Here is a 26,430-nt window from a genome sequence, read left to right on the forward strand (position 1 = left end):
GTGAGAAAGACGGAGCGAAATATCACGCGATCAGATATACTTGGGACGAATGATATATACCGGTTACTCCCAAGCACAGAAGGGACAGAGGATAAAAAACACCTTACCGGCACACGATAGACCAGTCAGCACAAACGCAGGGGCGTTGCGGACCCACAATTTGATTGATACGCTATACTGTCGTGTCCGGACGAATTTTGGGATTAAGCGATTATCTGTAAGTTAGTTTTATTAATTTTATCACATAATTAGTTAGATTTTATCACGATCGGATTATTCGTTGCGGATTTGTTCTAACAAACCCACGCCCTCTCTCCCTCCACTCCGATGTAAACCCACGCCCCAGCTTCATCAACCCGGAGCTCGATCCCCTTCATCGCACGCCTCTGCTCATCAACTCAGCGCTCGTTCCCCTTCATCGCACGCCCCAGCTTCATCAACCCGGCGCTCGATCGAGGCGAAAAACCTCGATCAATTTCCTCTTCATCTCCCTCGCCCTCTCTTCGATCTGTTGCTGCGATCAAATTTCGAAAATCTGAGCGATTTTGAAGTGATTGAGCCGATCGAGTTAAACTGTGATTTTCCTATTTGATCGCGTGGATTTGATCGCACTGCTCCACAGCTTCCTTAGGTGCGTCGATCGTTATATTGTTTAATAATTATGTTTGGATTCATCCCAATTTAAGTAATTTTATCTATCTTTTTCGCTATTTGATTGTGCCTCTGTTGGAAAATTTCATATAATTTTTCTGATTGTATCCCAGTTTAAGTATTTAGATTTTTCTGATTGTATCCCAGTTAACTTCTCTGTCACGGGTGGTCCTCTTCACAAATCCAAGCTCAATCCCAAACCGCGGCACAGCGCTCCTCTTCCTCTGCTGCTTCTTGTGCTTGTTTTCGGCAAAATTAAGCTCCAATTCAGACGACGGATCTAGAGAGATCGCCATCGATATTGGTATAATTCCTTACCAGTGTTTTTTAATTGAAGCACCATCCACTATCTTTTTGCAATTCCAGCTAGGCCATGGGAAATAATTTCAGATCTGTGATTATTTGCTTAGAGACCTTGAGAAGATAAGCTTGTTCAGAATGTATCTGTTAACACAACAAAATGTCAACACTCCTTGCTAATTGCTGTTAGTGAATACTGAACACAATAGTAATTTTTTGTCCTGTTTGTTCTCTTGTGCTCTTTCTTGCATTCCTTCGAGGAAGCTAAAGCTTCTTCGTAAGATTCTATTCTTCATTAGTGACAGTCACAATTCAGTTGAATGATATCTTATGCTTCCTGTCAATATAATAATGTTGTAACTCTCATATACAATTGCTTCTTTACTGCTCATGCATTGGCTTACTAGCACCTTTATTGCTCTGATGCGTCTTTTGTCATAAGGAGTTTTGGAAAGGCAAAGTCCCAATTGTCGTTCCAATATGCCAGCTAGGTAGTGTCATCTCAAATCATTTGTCCATGACCTGCATCAGACCATTAGTGTCTTCTGACTGCAAAATGACTGCAAAATGAGATTGTTAATAAGCTTTGGGTTTGAGTTTTTGAAAAGAAATTTGATGATCCTACAATTAAAGATATGCGTCTATTTGTATCGTAACCTAACTATCTGGAGTTTTAATCATAAACTCTTTTTTCCTCACATTCTATCTACAACGATAAAATTGGTGAATTGAGTATTTGTACTAACTTTAATTTTTGTTTGCTATTGCAGGATGAATATTGTCTGACATATACTATTTTGGTGGGACAGTGCATTGTTGAGCTCTCCTCATATTACTCTTTTCATCACATTTTGTCTGCGGCTACATATACATTACCGGAGGACATTCGTTTAAACTGAAAACACTATAGACGCTATACGATTAATAATTCATTGTGAATAAAAAAGTGATGAAATTTTTGTTTGTTCCTATTATTCCCTGCTTATACAATAGTAGAGAATTTTTGATTTTTTGATTGGGACATTGTTGATTGAAGTTTACTAATGTTGAAACATTTTAATAATTTTGTTCATTATTGCAAAGTTTTCGTATTGGCGTGTTTATTTGATATTTCATAATTTATCGGTGCTTTGGAGTGCCGGTATTTGTTTAAATTAACGACTCTTTTAGAGTCGGTAATATGTTGGAATTTTATAATTTACCGATGCTTTGGAGTGTCGGCAATTGTTTAAATTAACGACTCTTTTTACAGTCGGTAATATGTTAGTATTTCTTAATTTACCGACACTTTGGAGTGTCGGCAATTGTTTAAATTAACGACTCTTTTTAGAGTCGGCACCTAACACATTACCGACTCTAAAAAGAGTCGGAAAAAGTTCCCCGATGCTATGTTAAAGCGTCGGTAAATATGTCCCGACATGTTTATGTAACGACACTTTTTCCGACGCTTTTAAAAGCGTCGGCGTTATTTTTCCCGACGCTTTAAAGCGTCACTAATTACTATTTAAAGCGTCCTTAAATGTAAGATTTGTTGTTTAAATTATTTTCGAACTCGACGGATTTCAAAAATCCATATCCAAATTCAAACCTGACCAATTTTCCGAAATCCAAAACCAAACCTAAACAAGAAGACTAGAATTCAAATAATTATTTCTGTTTATCATATTTCAAAGTATTTATATGAAACTTAATTTTTAAAATATAAATTTGAATTTAATATTAAATTTTAAATTTAAAAGTGAGATTTAAATTAGAGGAATTTTAAATTACTATTTAAAGTTTAAATTCAATGATCATATTGTCAAATCATTTGAAATTTTTCTTATATGAAATGCCAAATTATGAAAGGAAAGATAGAGAGAGAAAAAGAAAACAAAGAAAAAATAAAAATTTTGAAAATATAGTAGATGTAAAATGACTAAATTGCCTATGTATTAAAAAATAAAAATATCCTTTTTTGAGGTACCTGGTAACCGGTACCTCTTCCAAAGTGACCTGCTATTGCAGGTCACAATTTAAAAAAAATTAAATCTAAGCCGTTAAATACGCGTGAATGAACGGTAACCAAAAAAAAAAAGTATAGAAGCATTACTCAATGAACATTAATGTATCAATTAAAAAAGGGAAAACTTCAAACCCCGCCCGGTTTCGTAGTTTCTCACTTTGCCCCCTGTGGTTTAAAATGTATCAATTTGCCCTCGTGTGGTTTCTTTTTTTCTCTTTTTTTTTTATCAATTTCATTATTTTTTTTCTTAAATCAATGATAAAATTAAAATTAAAGGGTACTAAAGTGAATATTTGATAAATCTAAATGCATATCTGAAATTTTTTATATATAATTTAATAAAATATTAACGAAAAAGCTACCGAAAAGAAAAAAACGAAACCATATGAGGGCAAATTGATACACTTTAAACCACAGGGGGGCAAAGTGAGAAACTACGAAACCAGGGTTTTTTGAAGTTTTTCCATTAAAAATTCTCGACATCATTATGCCAATGGATCAATAACTTAGTGGAGGACATGCATGTCCCAAACATTTCTCTGTATAATAAAAAATGGGCTTTTTTATAAAAGACCCTCCAAAAATTTTAAATTGGCAAAATAACTCTTTTAAAATTTTATTTAGAAAACTAACCTTTCTTTGACCACGTTGGATTTTTGCTATAAAGGCGGTGAATGATTCACCGTCTTATCTGTATTCACTTTTGTGCCTTTTAGTTTTAACTTTTTCATTAATTTAACGAAAAATATTAGTGAAAAAGATAATAAAAAGAGAAAAATTAAACCATGGGTTACTAAATCGATACACTTTAAACCACAGAATATCAAAGTGAGAAAGTGCGAAACTACAGAAATGGTAACTTGAAGTTTTCCCTAAAGTGTTTTAAGAATAGAATGCTACATGTTGAAGGATACAACTGTGATAAAAGAATTGCGCAGTTATGTTTACAATAATGAATCTATGAAATTGGGGACAAAAGTCAAAGATATTCTTAGATTTCTCTAAAATATGCTAAACAAAAGCTATTAATAATAATTTTAAAAAAAAGAATAGCCTAGAAAATAATATAAAAAAGATCAAAAAAAATTATATGCAATTTTATCCTTTCAAGTAACTTTTGTTGCAAGTGGGAGGCCAGGGAATTTTTTTTTTTTTTTTTCCTAGCTGCCTTTTGAAAAGCCAGAAGAGAATATTATTTTATATTTTATGCACTGAGGCTATGTTTGATTGGAGGGATATCCCAAAACAATGCGGGATATCCCTCTTTATCCCCCCAAACAAAATGTAAGATGGAACAACAAGGTTGTTCCGGGCTTAACGGGTTGTTCCGAGAACAACCCGTTAAGCTTGTTCTCCCTTCCATGGAGAACAAGGTGGAACTTCTCTTTTTTGTCTCTTTTTCTTTTTATTATGCCATTTTATTTATTTTATACTTTATTTTAATTAATTTCAAATAAATTAAATGAATGCTCAAATTTAATAAATAAATATATTAATATAAATATTATTTTTATGATAATATATTTATACTTAAATTTTATTATATAATATAAATTAATTAAATTTGATATATATTTTATTTTATTAAGTTTTATCATTTATATATTAATATTTAATTATTTTATTTTATATTAAGTATTATATACATAAAATCATTTTATCATATTATATATATATATATTTTTAAATTTATTGAAATTTATACTAATTATTAATTAAAAATATAAGGATATTGTTAGTATTATACTTTATCATTAATATATTATGATAAATTATATAAAAAAATTATTACATAAAATAAATTATTATATATAATAAATAAATATACTATTTTAAATTAGATTGTTACATAAAATATTATATTAAAATTACTATATGAAATAATTTATAAATAATTTTATATAAAATATACTAATATAAATTAATTATTTTATTTTTTAAAAATATATTTAGACATTATTCTAGACTTTTTAATCCAAACGCTACCTAAAGATATCCTCTAGAATATTCTTGAATGCATCCAAATACAAATTTATAATTGTTCTATTTGTACCCGAATATCTCATATTCTTGAAAATAATAAAAATTGTTCTTTCAAAATTTAGTTCTCCAACCAAACGCAGCTAAATGAAAAAGGAATCCGAAAAAGGTACGACGTGCTCTCCGGGTTTGGGGCAAAAATCATGGATCCATTTTTTTTTCATTCCTCTCTCTCTCTGCAATATTAATCACCCTTTCTTCTTCTTTTTTTTTACCTACACCATGTTTAAAAATTCATTATATAAACTAAGCCTATTTTTAAATAATTAATATAATAAAATTAAAATTTTTATTTAATAAATATAATTTATAATATATAAAAACTCTAGATACAAAAATTAATAGATTTTTATATTTATAATAAAGTTTATAAATACAGTGCAAAAGATTATATAACCGAACAAATCAGTGGGCCCACTTTTTTCATTCCTCTCTCTCTCTCCCACTCATATAAATCAACTCTTTCTATTTTCTTTTTTTTTTTTGCGTACACCAGTCTAAACTTCATCATATGAACTAACACTATTTTTTAAATAATTAATATAATAAATTAAATTTTCATATGATAAAAACAATTATAATATGCAATAAATAGATATAAAAATTAATAGATTTTTTTTACTTTTATAATAAAATTTATAAATACTGTACATAAAAATTAATAAATTCGATTAAATGACATCCTCACATATTTATAAATAGCTTTAATAATATAATATAAGTCTTCCAACTTTAATTTTTAGTTAAAGTTGGAAGATATATTTCAATTTGACTTTAACTTTAACATAAATAAAGTTTAGCTTTAATAATATAAGTCTTCCAACTTTAATTTTTAGTTAAAAATTTATTTATAAATAGCTATTAAAACTATTAAATTTAATTAAATTTTTAAATAAAATTATTAGAATAGTTTAACTATATAAACATTAAAAGTAAAAAAACCATTAATAAAAAAATTATTTTTTATAATGTACATAAGATTGCTTTATAGTTTTTTTTTTGCTATAACTTTTTAAAATTTAAAATTTTAATAAATATGTATACATCAATTGGTTAAAATACTATCAACCTGCTGCAAAACGCCGGCCCTACCCTAGTTTGAGCAACAAAGGCAAAGTGGAATCCATGTGTAACAAAAGGGGATGGAGCTCTTGAACCAGGGAATATTTAAGCTACTTTGTGGAACTATATATGTATTAATTAATTAGGATGTTGCAAAAGGAACTCACCTGGAGCTTTCCTATTGCAATGTACGTAACATAAATTGAGGAGGAAAAAGTGCTTGGGATGATCTATGAAAGTTCCAGAATATTATGATCTAAGTGTAAAACTGAGCCTGTTCATCTTAGATTTTTCTTTAGTTTATTGGCAGTTTTGTTTGGTTCGCCAAACTATTTTAATACTAAATGAGTTAGATATTTCGCAACCGAAAAATTTAAACTGATAGAGTCATTAAACAAAAGTGCTTCCTGAGCGCCAAAGTTTAAAGAAAATGATCAGAATTAAGGTTCTTGCAACTTCTCAGGCATCTCTACTGATGGAATCCCATGATCCCGTCTAGTAAGCAAAAAAAAAAAAGAAGTGTTGAATAAGATGTTTATGCATGCACACAGAACCGTTGAACATACTATCCAGCTAACCATCGAAAGCCACTTGATCATCTTCGCATGCAACTTCCTCAAAAGTCACCGCCTTCATAATATATATGTGAAGGTGGTAAATGATTCACCGCATTCATAGTAAAAATCTGACGTGACGCCTACGTGGCAAAAGAAGAATTATTTTCTCAAATAAAATTTTAACAGGATTATTTTTTCAATTTTAAAATTTTGGAGAGCCATTTTATAAAAAAACCCATAAAAAATCTTAATTAGCTTATGCATGTACACATGACATCATTTAAACAAATACTAGTTAAGGGACTCGCGCGATGCTGCGGGTAGTTATTTTAAAATTTAATTTTGAAAATTAGTTATACAAATTAATTTCAGAATTTAAATAGTGTAATAAGTACATCAAAAAATTTTAGTAGGCATAGTAGTCCCCCATTAGTTAGTGAAATAATTTTAGTAGATATCGTAATCTCCCAGTAGTTAGTGAATGAGAAGAGAAATCATGTTACGGGTAATTATTTTAAAATTTAATTTTGAAAATTAGTTATAAAATAAATGCAGTTATCTTTCCTAATGTAATAAGAAATAATTTTTAGTGGGCATCGTAGTCCCCCAGTAGTTAGTGAAATAATTTTTAGTAAGTATCGTAGTGCGATAAGTGTATCTAATACCAATAGTCTAAATTATGTAACATTTATTTATATATTTACATTTTATAAATATAAATAGTAAATTATATAATAAATTATTATATAATAATATATCTATATAACAATAAAATACTTATATAATAGATAAATATATATTTATAAATAAATTTTATATATATATATATATATATATTAAAGAGAGAGAAGAGAGAGATGAGAGAGAGAATGGAGATGGGAGGTCACCGTGGACCTCCTCTCATTGGTCCACAGGCCACTTGGCCTCTGTGACCCTGTGCAACCCACCACCCAACAGTCGCGATTTTTTTTAGGCTCCGCACAGACACCCCGCGCCGCGCATGCACCACGCACCCCCCCCCCCCCCCCGGCCGCCGGCGCCCTCGCCGCCCGCGCCCTGCGGCCGCCAGCGGCGCCAGCGTCAGAGCCACCCCCCTCCCCGCCATGGCCCCCCCTCCCGGCCGCGCCCGCCCATCTCAAGGAACATAAGTGTAACATAAGTATAACAATGAACAGTATACACTCTTTTTGTAGGCAGAATCAAATAACATAAGTGCCAACAAATGAAAGTATTACACTCCTTTTGAACCGTAGATCTAAGTAACAAATCCAAGATTGAGATGAAAACAATAGGCAACTTTTTATTCTATTGCTAAATACTCTTTCCCTACTTCATAGGATTTGACATCACTGCAGTAGCCTTGAGTTTCACTCTTTTTTTTTTTTTTTTTCCCATCCATTGTAAACCCACTATATAATAAGTTTTCCTCTACTATACTAAGATGACTTTTGATTGATAATTTTTAATATAAGCAAAATTTTTACAGCAAAATAATTTATAATAAAACCTGACAATATTTAGATAAAAATTATCAACATTTTATTTTTTCCCATGCTTTTGGATGGTTGCAATTGATTTTAATACACTAAAATTAATTTTATAAAAAATGTCAAAATTTTAATTGATTGCAAACAATTCACATTAAAATAAATAAAATTTTTAAAAAATTATTAACAAAGTAAAGTGCAAGGGTCAATTATAGCAATAAACTCTTTATAAATATTTTACTATTAAACTCATTAATGTTTTCACACTTTAAAAAAACGAATGTTTTAAGTGCACCATAAAATTAATGTAAATAGTTAAAGTAACAAACCTTGAAGATGGTGTCAGCATCCTAATGTAAATAAATGTGAAATCTAAGGCTATTATAAAGTGTGTCACATTCTATGTAGGGATGTCAACGGTCGGATCGGGGCGGATTTTTAAAAATCCGAACTCCGAACCCAACTCAAACCGAGACCCGAATCCGAACCCGACACCGACGGATTTTAAAAAATCCATATCCAAACCCAAACACGACCAAAAATTCGAAAACCCGAACCCGAACCCGAACCCGAAAATTTGAACCCCGAAACAATTATTTCTTTTTTCAAATGTTCAAAATATATTATATTAAAATTTAAATTTTTAAAATACAAATTCAAATATAACTTCAAATTTATATATATATAATATATATATATATATATATATATATATATATATTATATATATATATATATATATATATATATATATATATATTATATAATACAAAATAAATTCGGGTCGGGTTCGGGTTCGGGTTCGGGTCGGGTACAATCAAAATCCATATCCGAATTCATATCCGTCGGGTTTTTATTTTTTATATTCATATCCAAATCCATATCCATATCCATCGGATATATCCGTTTCATTCGGGTTCGGGTTCGAATAAAATTTCGGATATTCATATCCATTGACATCCCTAATTCTATAGAGTAGACATAGTTAGTTAATTCGCGAATAATTTGCGAATTATTCGCGAATTTTTGGAAAAGTGAATTAAACGGCCGCATCAGTATTTTTCAGAAAAATTTGAAAAAAAACGTATTTTTTTCGTCAAAAATAATTATTCGTGAATGATTCACGATTCGCGAATGATTCGCCTCAAAAAAACGGGGCTGGCGGTCGCTCACTCGCGGATCGCGGCTTCGCCGAAGTCGTCCGTGTCGTCGTCGTCGTCGTCCTCCGCGTCGTCGTCGTCGTCCTCCGCCGCCCTCGTCATCTCGTGGACAAATTAGTCTTCGTTTTCCGCTTCATTTAAGCGGAAAAAGAAAAGCTACAGGAAAAATGGCGGGGTTCATGCTGCGGGGCTCATGCCATTATGCACGCGGTCCACGAGGTGGGCTTCACCTCGTGGACCGCCTGAGAGAGAGAGGTCCACTGGACCTCTCTCTCTTTGATATATATATATATATATATATATATATATATATATATATATATATATATATATATATATAATTTTTTATATAAAGTACATTATTATATAATATATTTTAGATATATTTATTTAATAAATATAAAGTATAATTAATTAAATATATTATGTGAACCTCTATATTTTATATTTAAATATAGATTATCTTAAATCTCTTATTTGCTTAATTATTTATTTATTTGGGACGTAATATAGTTTGCAAATTTTTTTACTTAATTAGCTTAATTTTGGGGCTATTTATTCTTATAATTTTAAAAAAAATCAGTATTTATGCTAATAGCATCAATCTTGAGAGAAAAAAACTTAATTTAATAGCCGAATTTTTTGATCACCAATTTTTAATTGGTAACGTACATAATATCCGTATAAATTCGTATTCAATAATTACCTGAATCCGTTTTTTAATGCGCCGTATTTTTCAACGAATTTATAAACATTAGAAACGAATTTTATCCGAATTATTATCCGTACCGAATTTATGCCGAATCCGATTTAACTAACCTTATGAGTTAGGGAAGAAGATATTTGTGACATAGAAATAAAAAAGTTGCCCATTGTTTCATCTCAATCCTTGATTTGTACTTAAATTTACGGTTCAAAAAAAGTGTAATACTATTCATTGTTACACTTATGTTATTTGAACTTGACTCTATATATATATATATATATATATATATATATAAAATGATAAAATTTTCAAAATACACATCACGGCTGCATGCAACCAAATATACTATTTATAATTAGGGGCAATTGCTTATATACCCCTGAAAAGTTCCCGACTTTCCAATTTACCCCTCTTAAAAGGTTAATATTGAAAATATCCTTTCTACGTTCTAATATGTTTCTAATATACCGCTAGAGTTAAAATCTGTTAATTAACTCTGCTATCTTTGTAAAATTACTATTTTGCTCTTTCAAATATACCCTTATACCATCACTGACTTTCTTATTTGCCCTTAAGTTAAGGGCAAAATTGACATTTTAATTTTTTTTAACTGTGGTATATATTTAACTCACGTTTAACTCAAGTTAACTTAACAGGCGGAGGTATTTTGCAATAACAGTGAAACATATGAGGGGTATTTAAAAAAAAAAAATAGGGATAAATCGGATATTTTCAAACGTATAAGAGGTATACAGGCAATTATCCCTTATAATTACAATATTTTTTATTACATCCAACCAAATAAAATAATATAATTTTAATAATTATATTTTCTAATGAGGTTGTATTTTTAATTACATTCAATCAAATGAAATGTTCCTAATTCTACTTCACGTGAAGAAGGGTTCATCTACTAGAGAATCCTGAAGGCAAGTAGTTGACAACGTCTCTTCATCCCTCGGTATGCAATTAAAGCAGTTGATTAGTAATTAGTAAACAAACAAAATTATTGGACATTCAATAAAATATTAAACACAAAATTTTAGCCCCAAAACAACACCTTAAACTTTAACCTAGCCTTTGACAGCATCATCTTGATGGCCATCATCATTACTCGCGTTGACAGCATCGTCTTCATGAGTGATGGCCATCATCATTACTCGCGTCTGTCAGTGTCAGACAACAGAGATCTGTCCGATCTATGAATACACAGATCTCTTTTTGGAACATTTACCGACGTCACCGACGATGCCAGAGTGACAGCAGCGGCGGCGGTGGGTGACTCACAAGGTCAAGGTAAAAATATTAAACAACTGTTTTATATATATATATATATATATATATATATATATATAAGGGATAACTTCAGAAACCCTCTTGTGGTTTCGCATTTTCTCACTTTAGTACTCTGTGGTTTAAAGTGTATCAATTTACCCCCCTGTTATTTTATTTTTTTCTTTTGTTACCAATTTTTTTTTTTTCTTAAATCAGTGACAAAATTAAAATTAAAGGGTACTAAAATAAATATTCAGTAAATCTAGATGGATATCTGATGTTTTTTTGTATATAATTTAACGAAATATTAAGAGAAAAGCTATAGAAAAAATAAAAATAAAACCACAGGGGAGCAAATTGATACACTTTAAACCACATGGTACTAAAGTTAGAAAGTTGGAAACCACAGGGGGGTTTTCTGAAGTTTCTCCTCTATATAATATAGGTTGAGTGGATGATATTATAAAAACATATCTGATATTACACTTTAATCGAGTGCCATTTTTTTTAAAAAAAAAGAGAGAAAAACTTTTTCTCTTTAAAGAAGTGTAGTTTGATAGATGGCCAATTTGCATAAAAAATCCACTTATTTTGGGCTTTTATAAAATCGGGCCACCTTTTTCGTTTTTGCAGATTTGGTCCGCTTTTTCAGTAAACTGACCAAAATATCCTTTTTACTTTTTCTCTTTCCTCTTTCTCTCTCCTCTTCGTTTCTCTCGTTCTTTTTTTTTTTCTCGCCGGCAGAGCGGAGGAGGAAACGGTCCGTCTCGCCTCTCACTCTCATTCTCTCGCCCTCGCACTCGCCCTTGCCCTCGTCCACGCACCCCCACCTTTCTCGCCTCCAACCCCGCCAAGGCCGCGCCGCGACTTTTTTTTTTTTTTTTGCTTTTTTCTTTTCTTTTCTTCTCCGACTCTTCTCTACCGTCTCCGACGACGACGCCTCTCTCGTCCTTCCCCGCCCTTTTCATCTCTCCCTCTCTCTCATTCTCTGCCGCCTCCGACGACGATTTATCTTCGCCGGCGCCGACGTCGACACCGTGGAGGTCACTGCGGCGCTACAGATTCGGAGCGGGGGTCCTTAGCGGCGTCGTCGCCGGCACCGTGGCTGTTGGCAGAGAGGGTGACAAAAAAAAATTATAGAAAAAATAGAAAAAAAATAAAGATAAAAAATTATATAAAAAGAAGGATGAATATGAAATTGCATCGTTAACTGCAAAAAAATTATAAGTTGCACTACTTAAGATGTAAACTGCAGCTTTAAGATGAAAACTACACTCTTTAAACGAAAATTACACTCTTTGAGAGATATTTACACTGTTTCTCTTCTTATTACACTCTTTCAGATGTAAACTGCATCCATTAAGATGAAAGTTACACTCTTTAAACAAAAGTTGCACTGTTTCTCCTCTTGTTGCACCATTTCTTCTCTTGTTACACTGTTTTTTATCTTAAATTGCACCATTTTAAGAGATATTTATACTGTTTCTCATCTTGTTGCACTGTTTCTCCTCTTGTTGCACCATTTCTGTGTAAACAAGAGGAGAAATAGTGCAACAAGAGCAGAAACAAACAAGAGAAAAAACTGCACTGTTTTAAGAGATATATATACTGTTTCTCCTCTTGTTGCATCATTTCTGTGTAAACAATAGAAAAAATAGTGCAACAAGAAGAGAAACTGCACTATTTTAAGAGATATATCTACTATTTCTTCTCTTGTTGCACTGTTTCTCTTCTTGTTGCACCATTTTTGTGTAAACAATAGGAGAAATAGTGCAACAAGAGTAGAAACAATGCAATAAGAGGAGAAACTGCACCCTTTTAAGAGATATTTATACTGTTTCTTCTCTTATTGCACCATTTCTGTGTAAACAAGAGAAGAAATACTGCAACAAGAGGAGAAACAGTGCAACAAGAGGAGAAATAGTATAAATATCACTTAAAAGGATGCAGTTTAAAATAAAAAATAGTATAATTTTCGTTCAAAGAGTATAATTTTTATCTTAAAGCAGCAGTTTACATCTTAAATAATGCAACTTATAATTTTTTTTGTAATTAACGATGCAATTTCATCTTCATCCTTCTTTTTATATAATTTTTTATCTTTATTTTTTTTTTTTTTTTTTCTATAATTTTTTTCGTCACCTTCTCTGCCAATAGCTACGGCGCCGGTGACGACGCCGCTAAGGACCCCCCGCTCCGAGGTTGTAGTGCCGTAGTGACCTCTACGGTGTCGACGTCGGCGTCGGTATAGATAAATCGTCGTCGGAGGCGGCAGAAAATAAGGGAGAGGGAGAGATGAGAAGGGTGGGGAAGGGCGAGAGGCGTCGTCGTCGGAGACGGTGGAGAAGAGTCGGAGAAGAAAAGAAAAGAAAAAAGCAAAAAAAAAAAGTCGCGGCGCGGCCTTAACGGGGTCGGAGGCGAGGAAGGTGGGGGGTGCATGGACGAGGGCAAGGGCGAGGGCGAGGGCGAGAACACGAGGGTGAGAGGTGAGACGAACATTTTCTGCCTCCGCTCTGCCGGCGAGAAAAAAAAAAAGAAGAGAGAAACGAAGAAGAGAGAGAAAGAGGAAAGAGAAAAAGTAATAAGGGTATTTTGGTCAGTTTGCTGAAAAAGCGGACCGAATCTGCAAAAACGAAAAAGGTGGCCCGGTTTTGCAAAAGCCCAAAATAAGTGAATTTTTTATGCAAATTGGCCTTGATAGATAGATAGATATAGATATAGATATAACATATTCAATTTAACCAGAACAAATCTAATAACAAATAACAAATGTTGGTCACATTATTTAACATTATATCAGAAGGAATAAAAAATTTTAAATATGAAAAATATAAAAATATAATTTTCTATCAACTTAAAATTTTTTATTCTGTATTATTTAACAGAGGCACCAAACAGTTCCATTTGGCCCACACGACTTAGAAAGAAATTAAAATTATTATTATTCTTTTTAATAAAGTTAGTTGGGATGTAGTGATTGATTTTCAAAAAAGAATGGGATTAAAAAAAAGGCGGTCTACGACAGATGTGGTAGACACGGTCCAGGAAATAATTTCAGCGAGCTAAGGGCCAACCCAGACCCAGGCTCAAAACTTTATTGGGCTGATGCTAGAAATTAATCAAATTCTTGTCGAGAGACATATGTTGGGCCCCTATATTTTTCATTTACACACTTTAGTCCCTAAACATTCACACTAATTGCATTTTAGTCTCTCAAACATAGAGGTGGCAATCAACTCGTTGTCGCTTGAGAACCACTCGTGTTCGCTCGAAATGAGCTCTGAGATCAAATCGCTCGTTTTAGTAAACGAGTCGAACACGAGCTGAATTTTCGAATCTCGTAATATAACGAGCTAAACACGAGCTGGGGTTAGCTCGCGTCGTGTTCGGCTCGATAACAGCTCGAATATATATTTTTTATATTTATATAATTATAAATTTATATTTATAATATAAATAAATAGTTATATATATAATATATATTTTTTATTGATTTTTAGTAAATAAAAATGTAAAGGCGTGCTCAATTATAAAATACTCATTTATATATAAAGTTTCAACTATTAGATCAAAGTCTAATGATAAATTTTTATAAAATTATTTTTATATATTCAATCTATAACTTTTAACTTATTGTTTGTTGGCGCAGCTCGTGACCAGCTTGTGTTTGCTCTTTATTAACAAGGCGAACACAGACTGAATTTTCGCTCAATACTTTAACGATCAGCTCGTGTTCGGCTCGTTTATTAAACCAGCCGAACACGAGCCGGCCCCGGCTCGCTCGTATTCAGCTCGTTTACACCCCTACTCAAACACTAAGAAAGTTCTTGATTTTTGTTGTAAAAGAGCCTTTTAAGTCCTGCTTGGACTAAGCAAATTTCAGCCAGACACCTTTACAGAACAGATAAAATGGTCGTTCCATAAAATAAGAAATAATAATAATAAAAAATCCGCTTTGGAGATTGGAGATAAAATTGCAATACATGTGAAAGTTCGGTAACGAAATTGCTTAAAATGAAAAGTAAAGGGGCCAAATTGCTATATCGTCATCATACAGGGACTATCTATATATTTTACTCATAGAGAAATTAAGTGAAAGCCTCAATATAATTACCTTTCTCAGAGAGAAAAAAAAAAGAAAGCCATACAATAACTAAAACTTAATTCAAGAACATCCTTTCTCTCTTTAAAAGCCATTTAGTTTGGAGTACAGATTGAGCCAATTCAGTTTTACCTTCTCTATTCAAACCATGGAACACAGTCCTAAAGTTTACTGCACTTGGTATGATTCCAGAATCCAACATCTCGCGAATGAGAAGCAGTGCATTTTCCGATTTGCCGCCTTTGCACAGACAAGTCATGAACATCGAGTAGGTCTCAAAGTCCGGTAACGGTCCTTTCAGTTTCATCCGCCGAAAAATGTCCCAAGCATCCGAAACCATCCCCGCATTCATAAAACCGCGAATCAGAGCTGAATAAGTGACAACCGTTGGCTCGCAACCGGTTTCTCTCATTGTCTTAAATGTTTCGACCGCCTTTTCGATCTCTTTCTCCTTACAGAAATGAACGACCAGCGAAGTTTGTATCTGCGTAGTTACCGGAACACCTGCCATTTTCATTTCCTCCACCTTATCGAGAGCTTCGTCGATTCGACCGCCCCGTAGCATTGCGTGAATAATACTCCCATATACGTATTGATCCATTCTACATCCGAGTTCCGCAAGCTCACTTGTTGACAAAAGAGCTTCTTCTAATCTCCCGGCCCTGCATAACGATTTAATGAGCATCGAATAAGCGAGTTGCGTTTCAAACCCTCTCTTACACAGGGATATGATAGTTCGTCTAGCGTCGACAAGTTTTCCCGATTCACATAGCGAAGAAAGATAGATTCCGATTGTTTCCTTATCCGGCATGTATCCAGCTTGGTTCATTTCTTGAAATATCTTCATTGCTTCTTCTATCTTTCTACCCTTTTTGCCGCACAGAAACACTATAAGATACTTAAATGTAGAACCATCCGGTCTATAGCCCTCGCTCTTCATTTCCTTGAAAGTTTTCAACGCGAGCTCTGTCAAACCGGCTTGGCCATACTGAGCTATCATGATGGTCCATGTGTTTGCGGCCGCAGAGAGGCCCTTTCTTTTCATTTCTTGGTAAAGATATCTCATGTGCTTGAAATCTTTTGCAGAACCGGCTAACTTGATCGCCATGTTATAGGTTTCTGTGGTGTGTGCATAGTTTGTTTGTTTCCCTATCCATGAAAAAAATTGCAATGCAGCTCGGCTGTGCCTCTGACATCGTCGAAGAATAGCATCTACCATGTTCGGCGTGAAACTAATCATTCTCCTCGCCAATTGTTCTTGTGTTGAACTCCACTCTTCGGAAGAAGATAGAATCCTGCATACTTCTCGTACATCATCGTCCGAAAAGTCCTCCTTTACTGGAGCAACTGGACAACTTGAAATCACGTGCTCTTCATGAGAAAGATGATCAACTGGTTGAGAAATGGCTTTGCTTTCTAAATTATCGACTTTAAATGATCTCCTTATCTTCTCGGCTTCCTCGGCTTTCTCAAAATAGCCGTTTCTAGTGAGAGAATTTATGACCAAACCGAAGATCCCATCAGTTGCATTTATGTCCAAATCCGACATTGCTTTTAGGAGCTTGAAGGCTTCGAGGGGTTCGGAAGCCTTACACAGTTCCTTGATGAACACTGTGTAAGATTTCCACGTGGGCCGTAAGCCTTTCTCCTTCGTGGCCTCAAAAACACACCATGCTTTGGAAACTTGGCCGTGACGAACGTGTCCGGCGACCATAGCCGTGGCGACAACTATATCCGGTCGTATACTGCTCTCAAGCATCTCTTCGTACAGCTCGCACGCCGTTTCATATTGATCAGAGCTAAATAAGTGCTGAATAATTTCAGTATAAGAGGATATTGTAGGAAGGCACCCAATTTCTCTTACGCGATGCAACACATCTATCGCCTTTCCAATATCACCTTTACTCAAGAACCCATGAATGAGAAACCCATAAGTTCTACTGCTAACAGCGGATTCATTTTTCATGTACTCTATCATCTCTATAGCTTCATCAACTTTCCCTTCTCTACACAAGCCCTTCAACAATATCTCATAAGCGTCCGAACCGACCAGCGATTTTCTCTTCATTTCCTCGAATACCTCTTGGGCATCTTTTAGCTTCCCAAAGCTGCAAAAGCACTTCAATGCTCGAGTATAAGCTTCATTCTCCGAAACCTGTCCACACTTAATCATATCATTCCGAAGCGAAAGAACAGCTTGTTTGTTATCCGATCTTGCGAAACAACTCATAAGCACTTGATATAAGCCTACATCAACTACCATGTTTTTGGAAGTCATTTCTTGGTAAAACTCCGTTGCCAGCTCGGGTTTCCTCGCATAACACAAGGCACGGAGAATCGCCTTATAAGCCCCGCAATCGGGTTCACAGCCCGATTTCCTCATGGCCTCGAAAGCGAGAAGCGCCTTTCCTATCCGCCCCGCTTTTCCATAATGCGATATGAGAATTGTCCATGTTTTGATGTCCTTTGGGCACAATTCATCGTCCATTTCGGCGATCAACCTCTCCACCAAATCGAATTCTTGGGCCTCGCCGGCTATGTATATCATTGCATTGTATGTTTCTGTCGTGTGGCAGTAATCTGGTTTCAGCTTGACCCAGTTAAAGAATCTGAGAGCCAAGTGGCCCACTTTGAAGCACCTTTTCAGAACCATTTCAACGACATCAGGACCGCACGACAAGCCCAACTCATCCAAGCGCCGTTCCATGCCGATTCCGGCCGTCTCTGACCGCACAATTTCCGTAATCCTGTGCACAATTGGACTAACATCTTCGGAAGATGTCTCCGACATGGTTGGTTTTGCATTTAGAGAGCATGAACTCTTTGGGCCAATTCGTCGAACACCTTGGCTACTATCTTTAGCATTCAGAGTGTGTGATTCCCTATAAGAATTCTCACCAAAAGCACGGTCAACATCTTTCGAATCGGAAGCTTCCACATGAGTTCGTTTTGCATTTGAAGAGCGAGAGCTCTTTAGTGCAATTTGTCGAACACCTTCGCTACCATCGTCGGAACTAGGAAAACCATCCTCCGGCGAGAAGATGATGTTGGTAATGTTTTGGTAAAGGGAGGGGGGATTGGGTTTGTTGTTGGATGAGAGAGTTCTCAACGAGTTGAAATGGTGAGAGAAAAGGGAATGAGAGGCGAAGGGTTTGATCACATTTCTCATCGTCTCCAACTTCTAACAATGGTAGAAGCATGTTACGTGTGTAAACCGAATATGTTAAAACGGAGGGGCCATTTCATCATGTTCTATAGTTGAGGGGTCTCCATGCATATTTACCGAAACAATAAATAAAAATAAAGGGGCTTCTCAGGGGCACATGGTCGAGCATGAGAGGCGCATTTTGAGGGGAGCAGCTGCGACAGCGATGGGCGCCGGCGACGCCGCCAAGGAGTACGCGGCGGGCTTCGCCGCCGGCGTCGCCACCGTCGTCACCGGCCACCCCTTCGACACCGTCAAGGTCTCTAATAATCATTATCTCTTCTTCGAAACCTAATCTTCTAAACTTGTTCTCAAAATTTTGTTACTGTTTCTTTTTTTTTTTGTAAGAATTTTGTGTACAATCTTTAGTTTCATCTTGTTTTACAACTGTAAAAATGTGTTCTTTTGCTGGATCATAGTTCAATGCAGGTTAGGAAAATGTGTTGTTTTGATGAGGTAGCCATTTGAGTAGTTATATTGAGATGGTGCTGCTCAAAGCAACTTTGATGATATAGCCATTTATGTACTCATATATCGGTCATTGAAATTAGTTGATGAAAACAAAGAGAGTAGCTGATGAAGCAGATCATATGACAAATCCTTGGAAAGAATGAGTGCTGCTACAAGTTAGGCTAGAATATCATTTTCGCCAATGAAGAATCTGAATCAACGATCCATGTTAAACTTGATCTTGGCTATTTGAACTTCTTAGGAATTGAGTTTGCAGTTTTAGAATATCACTTGTCAGTGATCAAGTGGTCTCAAATTCACTTTATATTAGCCATTGAAAATTGATAATCTTGAGACCACTCGAATACTAAGCAAACAATGTCGTAAAATTGCAAGACACCTAAGAAGTTCAAATGCCCTAGATTAACTTTTATGGTGTGGATCGTCGATTTGGATGCCCTATTGCCAAAACAATGCGGAAGTAAACAACCTCGCCTACTTCTAGAGGCATTCTAGCCTAGCTCTACTGCTACCATAATTTTCTGAGAAATAAAGATCGACTCATGTTGAAGTATGATTGCGAGGAACTTACTACAAACTTGGCAAGCTTTTTATAGATAAATGGCTGGAGTTAAGTTGTATAATTCTTCCAATTCTAGGAAAAAAAGAAAAAATAAAAATAAAACTAAGCATGTATAATCTATACCAAGTAAAATACTATTTTCACCTAAATAGTCTCATGATCTTATGGCCTTGTGTTCTTATATCCGTGGTCTAGTCAGTCGCACCAAAGATGCACCGCTATGTACACTCTTTGACTTGCATATCGTATCTATGACACCATATACCCTTTGTTTACATATTGTTTCCTGTTCGATCCACAAACTTGTGAATACGTTTGTAACTGTTTCTTGGTTTGCTTCAATAGGTCTTGAATAGTTTTACCTTTTACTTGACAGGTGAAACTACAAGCGCACAATACTAAAACAAGTGTGAAGGTGTACAAGAATGCTTGGCATTGCACTAGCCGAATCCTGATTGAGGAAGGCGTAAGTCTCTTCTATTTGTTTTTGCTTTTTCTCAACAAGTATACATCAATTCCATTATGCTACTTTTTACACACTTGTGCTCCAACATACATAAACAATAGTGTGCTTATTTTGGTAATCCTCTAGTGTTGCAAATAATTTCGTATCAATTTTATTTCAATGGAAGTAATAAATAAGTTCGCTTTTGAAGCTAATTACAATCTGAAGAAATCTTCAGTAGTAGTTGACAGAGGCTCATTACACCTTCTACCTTAATGCAAGGCTTTCCAAAAATGTATTGAAGAATCAATATGGCTCTATAAGGTGATAAACACTTCAGCAAAAGAATCATGTGACAAGTCAACTTGTAGGCACTTCTGTTAACCTTTGATAACAAGCATACTAAATTGATTACTGTGTATTCATATTAAAATTGGAAAATTTGGCCTATTTTATTATTCTTTATATTTTTATTTTTGTTATATATTTTGATGTATCAAACTACTAAGAGTTTGTTTGGCCCACTTCAGCACAAGCTGTTTGAGTAGAGCTATTTTAAAAAGCCCTAACTACTTTTTGAATAAAATACCATACCAACTTTCTACCATGGTGAAATCATAAGTTTTAAATGGAGCTCGTGTTTTTTGGGACTAAACAGATAATTTCATCTTCTTGCCATAGCAAAAACTTCTTTTGTTTGCAAAATGGCTGGGTAATGTTTTTCGAAGCAGAGAAGCTATTTTATAAGCAAGGCCAAACAAGCACTAAAAAGTATATATGACCTAACAATGTTTCACCTTTCCAACTTTTCTGCCTCGAATATTAAGGACTTCTAGATCAAACATTTGCTTCATGATCCAATTATTAATTGAAGCATCAACTATATACTTCTATCTGAGGATTTTTAATATGCCTTGACCAATTACTTGAATCCCATGACTGATCGTATGCCTTTATAACACTCCTCTAGACCCCGTGAATTTGCATACAAACTATTTGTTACGATCACTGGCCCTGTTGTCGGAAAGAGATTACATTGTTCTAAGTATACGAAAACATTTAACAACTGTTTATCTTGGCAGATAAGAGGATTGTATAAAGGTGCATCATCTACATTTGTTGGAATAGCATTTGAGAGCTCCCTGTTCTTTGGCACGTACACTCAAGTGAAGCAATTATTGCAGGTTCTTGTTTTTTATTTTAGGCTTGACTTAACAGACAAATTTCTTATTTCAAGCTGTAGAATAATATCCATATGTGTGAAATTTGCTTGCTTTGTTCTCTCATTTTCATATGCAGGGAGAAGCTCAGAGCAGTAAGCCAAAGCTTGAGGTAATTATTCCTTCTGCAGGATTTAGTGGGGCTTTGATCAGCTCCATTTTGTGTCCAACTGAGCTAATTAAGGTACGCAACTTGATGCTTTATACTTGCTTCCTCCAACTTAGGATTCAGGTTGTGCCTTTGACATGTAATGCCAAGAATTCTCCAGTGTAGAATGCAAGTTCAAGGGAAGGATGCAAACTATTCTAAATACACCGGCCCTCTAGATTGTGCTCGCAAGACACTAAAGAATGAAGGGGTGAGCTTAACTTTCTTTCTTCGTCTGCCCACAGCTTCATACTTAAACTATTTAATGAAGTCATAGGCTTCTGCATCTTAGGTTAGAGGCTTATTTCGTGGCGGTTTGGCGACTTTACTAAGAGAATCAATCGGAAATGCAGTCTTCTTTAGCACTTATGAGTTTACTCGTTATTGGATGCATATGCATTTGGATTCGTTGCCATTTTTTAGTAGCGAACAGTCGGTGGTGCTAAGAGATGTGGGGATTGGCATCATAACCGGGGGAATTTCTGGGGTTGCCGTAAGTTTTAAAAATGTTATTCCTTTTCCATTGAGATAGGTTATATTTCCTTTCACAAGTAATTCTCTCATTTGCAGTTTTGGTCAGCTGTTCTCCCGTATGATGTTGCAAAAACAGTAATTCAGACTTCTTCTGATACACATCCTAGCCGTAATCCCTTTCGGACTATAAGCTTGGTATGTAGCCTTTTCTATTCTTGTCCTCTCGTGCGTGATTTGTAAGTTTTGGCAGAAAATTCTGGTACCAAAATGTGTTTCGGTTTGGATCTCCACTGTCCCAAAAACTAGCATCCTAAACCAAATCTGAATCTAAAAACGGGCCAATTGGTCAAAATAATCTTATGTAGTTGCATTTGCTTCATCCATGGGCCATTTACATTGTATAGACATGATAGATGGGGATGAGAGAATTCGCTATTTTACTCACGGAAGTAGAGCATAAGGCATCATTTATTCTACCAAAATGTTGAGAAATTTTTGTTTGTTATGATTTCATCAGTTTTGTATGGTTGCTTTGAAAAGTTTGCTAACTTTTCAATCAAGACAGAACTGAGCACCAAAATTGCTGAGATTGACCCGCTTGTAGCCCAGATCGCAACCGAAACCGCGAACAAATATATCTCGAAACTCGCTTCATGCGACTTTTAAAAAACTTGTTACTATTGTTTTCTTTTTTTCTTTTTTTCAAAATTTCAGATACACAGCAGAGCCGGATTGAGTGGATGCTATGCTGGTCTTGGGCCTACGTTGGCTCGAGCATTTCCTGCCAACGCTGCCGCCATCGTAACATGGGAATTTAGTGCCAAGTTACTGGGCATCAGGCGTGCCTAAATTACGATTGTGAGTCGATCTTCGAGCATTTAGATTTTGTCATATCTTATTAAATTCATATGTTTAGTGATCAGACAACTTATCATCATTTTCTTTGTGGAAATCCTTCAGAAATTTTACTGATCTGAAGTTTTTCAGAACAAACTCCAGGTGGAATTCCTACTGCGTCGTTTTCGTATTTCGGACGGTTTTGATCTCTCTGAGTTTTAAATTTTCATTCAGAAATTTTTGAAAATTATCTGAATGAAATACTGATCCCTTAAATTCCAGTTGCTTTCAACACTCTGATTTTTTATATATTTTTTTCTTTTAGATGATTAGGCTTTGCGCTCATCCTGCTAGTGCTGGATCAGGTTTTCATTTTCCCTTGAATTTCCAAAAGGGTAGTAATAGTGATGAGGTTGTTTTGTAAGATTTTGCAACCCTAGTTTCTCTATTTTTTGGTTGGCATCTTTAATTATTAGTTCAAAAAGAATATGAACTTATATTTCTCTCTCCACGACTAATGTTATGCTGGTAAAAACATATAGAACTAATCCAAAATATGCATCATTTTGATTTTAATATTCAATCTCTCAAAATTTTGATTTTACTAACTAATAATTAATAATATTTTGACTTCAAAATTTTATTATCTTTACAAATTCAATGAGTATATTTTATACGATTCTCTCGTAGTTAAAAATTTATTAAAATAACTAATTAGCTTTAATTTTTGAAGTTAAAAATATATTTAATTGACTCAAATTAAATAAATTAAAATTTTGAGTAAAATTAAAATTTTAAAATATTAATTAAGCAGCATAAAAATTTTATACGTTTTTACCTAATTATATAATAGGTTGCTTTTTGATAAATGTTTGTCTATTTTGTGTAAACTTTTAGATGGAAAGTGAAAGTAATTCTAATTATTTTTTTTTTTTCTTTCAAAAAGTATATGTGACTTGTGTTACCGTGTTCTCGAGAACAATAATTAAAGCATCTAATAGACTCCCACACTTTGGAAGTCTCTAGATTCAGCATGGTGGGGCCCTTCAATCCAAATTATTCTACATGAAAATAGAAAAATATATTAATTCCATCTTATCGGAAAAATAATTTTGATGGTGACATTGATCTTATCTCTAACAATATGTTGTACCATTAACAATACAATAATTGTGCCTTACCTAACGTTACCTTTAGTCCACTTCACTTCACTCTCAGATGCTTAAACTAATGGAAGTTAATCCAGAAAAATCTCCTCCCACCCTTCTAAATTGATGTAACCTTGCCCATCCCATTAATCACTCCACATCCCATCCTTGTCGAATAATAAAAAAACTTAACATACCTTTCAAAATCTTTCATTTTTAACAATCAAACAGTCAAAAGCAAGGATAATTAAGATCCAACAAGATAGTAAGAAGCAGTGGTGGTGTTATTACAATTATATATTTATCTCAACATAGTTCCATACATCTTAATAATAACCGACATAACAACACCCACCCCCATGGAGATAAATTACACATGATCAACATGGGGTCCATCTAGAGGATGATTATGCTACTACACATGAGCAAAACGAAGAAGGTAAAAAAAAAAAAAAAAAAAAGATAAAGAAACCTTGATTAGATATAATTTGCACACATAAAACAGCAAACATGCAGCAGAGGAACAAAATTTACACAACCCATTTACTACTCCTCCCAACACCACCTCCACCACCACCACCAAGTGCTCCACTCCTCCATTTCCCCGATCTCAACGGTGGTTGCTCCTTGTTTCTCCACTGTACATCCTACAACATCAAACAACCACCCAACAGGTTATTAGACAAAATAACATATTTTATGGTGAATTCTCAGTTGCAGTAATTATCAGAGTTATTTTTACTATAAATACATTATCTGATAAAATATAGACGGTTAATATGTCTGATCCCATGTTAAAAATTACTTTTACTAAATTTTTATATATTTTTTATATGATATAAGTTTATATTAAAATTATATAACAAAATAAATTATTTATTTACATATATATATATTTTTTTAAGAGTAGATGTATTCAATCTGATCAGGTTATTTACCAGTCGTAGACGGTGGGGGTGTTGGGCTGGGGCTTGTCGAAGAGGTTGGAGCCGAGGGTCTTGGTGGCGAGGTTGCTCCCCGGGTGGAACACGCTGCGCCAGACGTTCACCTTGTGCGGCGTCGACGGCGTGTTTGGCGTCACAGGAGTCGTCGGCGTGGCCGGCATCGAGATCGACCTCTGGTAGCCCTTGCCTGCGCCGCCGCTGCTCTCTCCTTCGTCAACTTCATTCAAGAATCACACACCAATTATAACACACAGCAAAAAAAAAATATTAAATTTATTATTAAACAGCACTACACTCTACAGTAGGTCCAAACAGACGACGACGACGACGACGACGACGATCGTCACCTTTAACAGACAAGGATTTGGTGGAGAGTTTGCGGAGCTTGCCGAGGCCTTCCGTCAGAGGCCCCGCCACCACGTCGTCCCACAGCTTCTCCAGCAACACCATGATCTCTCACTCCCACACACACTGTCTCTCTCTCTCTAGATCTCTCTCTAGATCTCTCACTTTTGTTCCTGGTAAGCTCGGGGTCGGTTTATAGCACCGCAATGGATCCCGTCACCACCCCGTGAGCGTACCAAGAATACTCGCTGCTATTATGATATTGTCACCGGGTAAATAGCAAATTTTTTTTTTAAGAATAAATTAAGTTTGAAGTAAAGGTGAAACTTAACTTTGTCTCAGTTATATCACAGAATATATATATATATATATATATATATATATAGAGAGAGAGAGAGAGAGAGAATTAGACTGGAATACTATTAATAGTAAAACGTTTTTTTTGCTATCAAGTTTTTAATTCTTGGATGAAATATTGTAGGGTTAGGATGATATTAGTCAGTTAGAGTTGAGTGGTCCCCCTAGGGTTGTATGGTCCCCACTGGGTTATAGTATTTAATCCAATGGTTAGAAATAATGAAAAGAGTTGATCCAAAGGCTAAAAAACTGGTAGCAACAATGAAATTTTGCTACTAATAGTAGCCCAGTCCAACTCTATATATATATATACATAGAGAGAGAGAGAGAGAGAGAGTTGAGCTATGATATTTTTACAAGTATCATCATCATGGTGCTATTAGGTTTTAAGCCATTGGATCTACTTTTTGATTATTAATAGCCATTGGATTAAACACTATTCCACCTACCACCACCTACCAGCACCTACCACCATTATCTTAACCTCACATCTCTCCATCCAAGGGCTAAAAATACACAAGTATCACCCCAATGATACTTTTACAAGTATTCTAGTCCTACTCTCTCTCTCTCTCTCTCTCTCTCTCTCTCTCTATATATATATATATATATATATATATTCTAACAGAAATATTAAGTTTACAATCATTCCCAACTAACTATTTTTAGTGTTTAATTAAGAAAAAAAATAAAGAGTGATGAGATTAGTATAGTAAATTGGGATTTTAGATGATCAGAATATATGATTAAAATTTTAAATAGATTATAGATGCGCTTATCTATACTCAAATGTCTTAAACTAATTTTATTATGTTGTTACGAGAGATATAAAAGAGTGTAATAAAGAATAACCTGATAATTTTGTGTTGTACTCATGTGTTAAAAAATTATATTTATTTTTATATTTTTATATAATACAAAAACTATTG

At 34.5% G+C, this 26,430-nt stretch overlaps 3 protein-coding genes and 1 long non-coding RNA gene across 7 annotated transcripts; 2 read left to right on the forward strand and 2 right to left on the reverse strand.

Moving 5' to 3' along the window:
- Positions 273–1,969, forward strand: LOC109715551. The gene is made up of 3 exons (XR_002217645.1): positions 273–631; positions 799–955; positions 1,722–1,969. It is a non-coding gene; the product is annotated as an uncharacterized LOC109715551 (long non-coding RNA).
- LOC109715549 (putative pentatricopeptide repeat-containing protein At5g06400, mitochondrial) lies at positions 15,313–18,654 on the reverse strand. Its single transcript, XM_020240629.1, has one exon. The coding sequence runs from the start codon at positions 18,512–18,514 to the stop codon at positions 15,404–15,406; it is 3,111 nt and encodes a 1,036-aa protein (XP_020096218.1). The 5' UTR covers positions 18,515–18,654; the 3' UTR covers positions 15,313–15,403.
- LOC109715550 (mitochondrial arginine transporter BAC1) lies at positions 18,627–23,216 on the forward strand. 4 transcript variants are annotated; one of them, XM_020240633.1, is made up of 10 exons: positions 18,627–18,809; positions 19,960–20,049; positions 21,111–21,212; positions 21,328–21,432; positions 21,518–21,607; positions 21,689–21,889; positions 21,967–22,065; positions 22,585–22,728; positions 22,831–22,869; positions 23,033–23,216. In XM_020240633.1, exons 1-8 carry the CDS (start codon positions 18,669–18,671, stop codon positions 22,717–22,719), a joined length of 963 nt encoding a protein of 320 aa, XP_020096222.1. In that variant the 5' UTR covers positions 18,627–18,668; the 3' UTR covers positions 22,720–22,728; positions 22,831–22,869; positions 23,033–23,216. The 4 variants fall into 4 exon arrangements, with proteins under 4 accessions (XP_020096222.1, XP_020096221.1, XP_020096220.1 ...); XM_020240632.1 differs by having other exon boundaries at positions 22,858–23,216; XM_020240630.1 differs by having other exon boundaries at positions 18,629–18,809; positions 22,831–23,216.
- On the reverse strand, positions 24,119–25,322 carry LOC109715839 (auxin-repressed 12.5 kDa protein). The gene is made up of 3 exons (XM_020241035.1): positions 25,147–25,322; positions 24,794–25,016; positions 24,119–24,502 (listed from the first exon to the last, which is right to left on the reverse strand). Exons 1-3 carry the CDS (start codon positions 25,247–25,249, stop codon positions 24,466–24,468), a joined length of 363 nt encoding a protein of 120 aa, XP_020096624.1. The 5' UTR covers positions 25,250–25,322; the 3' UTR covers positions 24,119–24,465.

This window comes from Ananas comosus, linkage group 9, assembly GCF_001540865.1.
Source record: "Ananas comosus cultivar F153 linkage group 9, ASM154086v1, whole genome shotgun sequence".
Taxonomy (NCBI): domain Eukaryota; kingdom Viridiplantae; phylum Streptophyta; class Magnoliopsida; order Poales; family Bromeliaceae; genus Ananas; species Ananas comosus.

Bases quoted from the DNA above. Each gene is read 5' to 3' on its own strand.
- LOC109715549 (XM_020240629.1), bottom strand. From the start codon at position 18,514: ATGAGAAATGTGATCAAACCCTTCGCCTCTCATTCCCTTTTCTCTCAC.
- LOC109715550 (XM_020240633.1), top strand. From the start codon at position 18,669: ATGGTCGAGCATGAGAGGCGCATTTTGAGGGGAGCAGCTGCGACAGCG. The intron at 21,608-21,688 runs GTGAGCTTAACT...TCTGCATCTTAG, and splicing joins AGACACTAAAGAATGAAGGG to GTTAGAGGCTTATTTCGTGG. The intron at 21,890-21,966 runs GTAAGTTTTAAA...TCTCATTTGCAG, and splicing joins GGGGAATTTCTGGGGTTGCC to TTTTGGTCAGCTGTTCTCCC.
- LOC109715839 (XM_020241035.1), bottom strand. From the start codon at position 25,249: ATGGTGTTGCTGGAGAAGCTGTGGGACGACGTGGTGGCGGGGCCTCTG. The intron at 25,017-25,146 runs GTGACGATCGTC...TCTTGAATGAAG, and splicing joins CAAATCCTTGTCTGTTAAAG to TTGACGAAGGAGAGAGCAGC. The intron at 24,503-24,793 runs GTAAATAACCTG...TTGATGTTGTAG, and splicing joins ACCCCCACCGTCTACGACTG to GATGTACAGTGGAGAAACAA.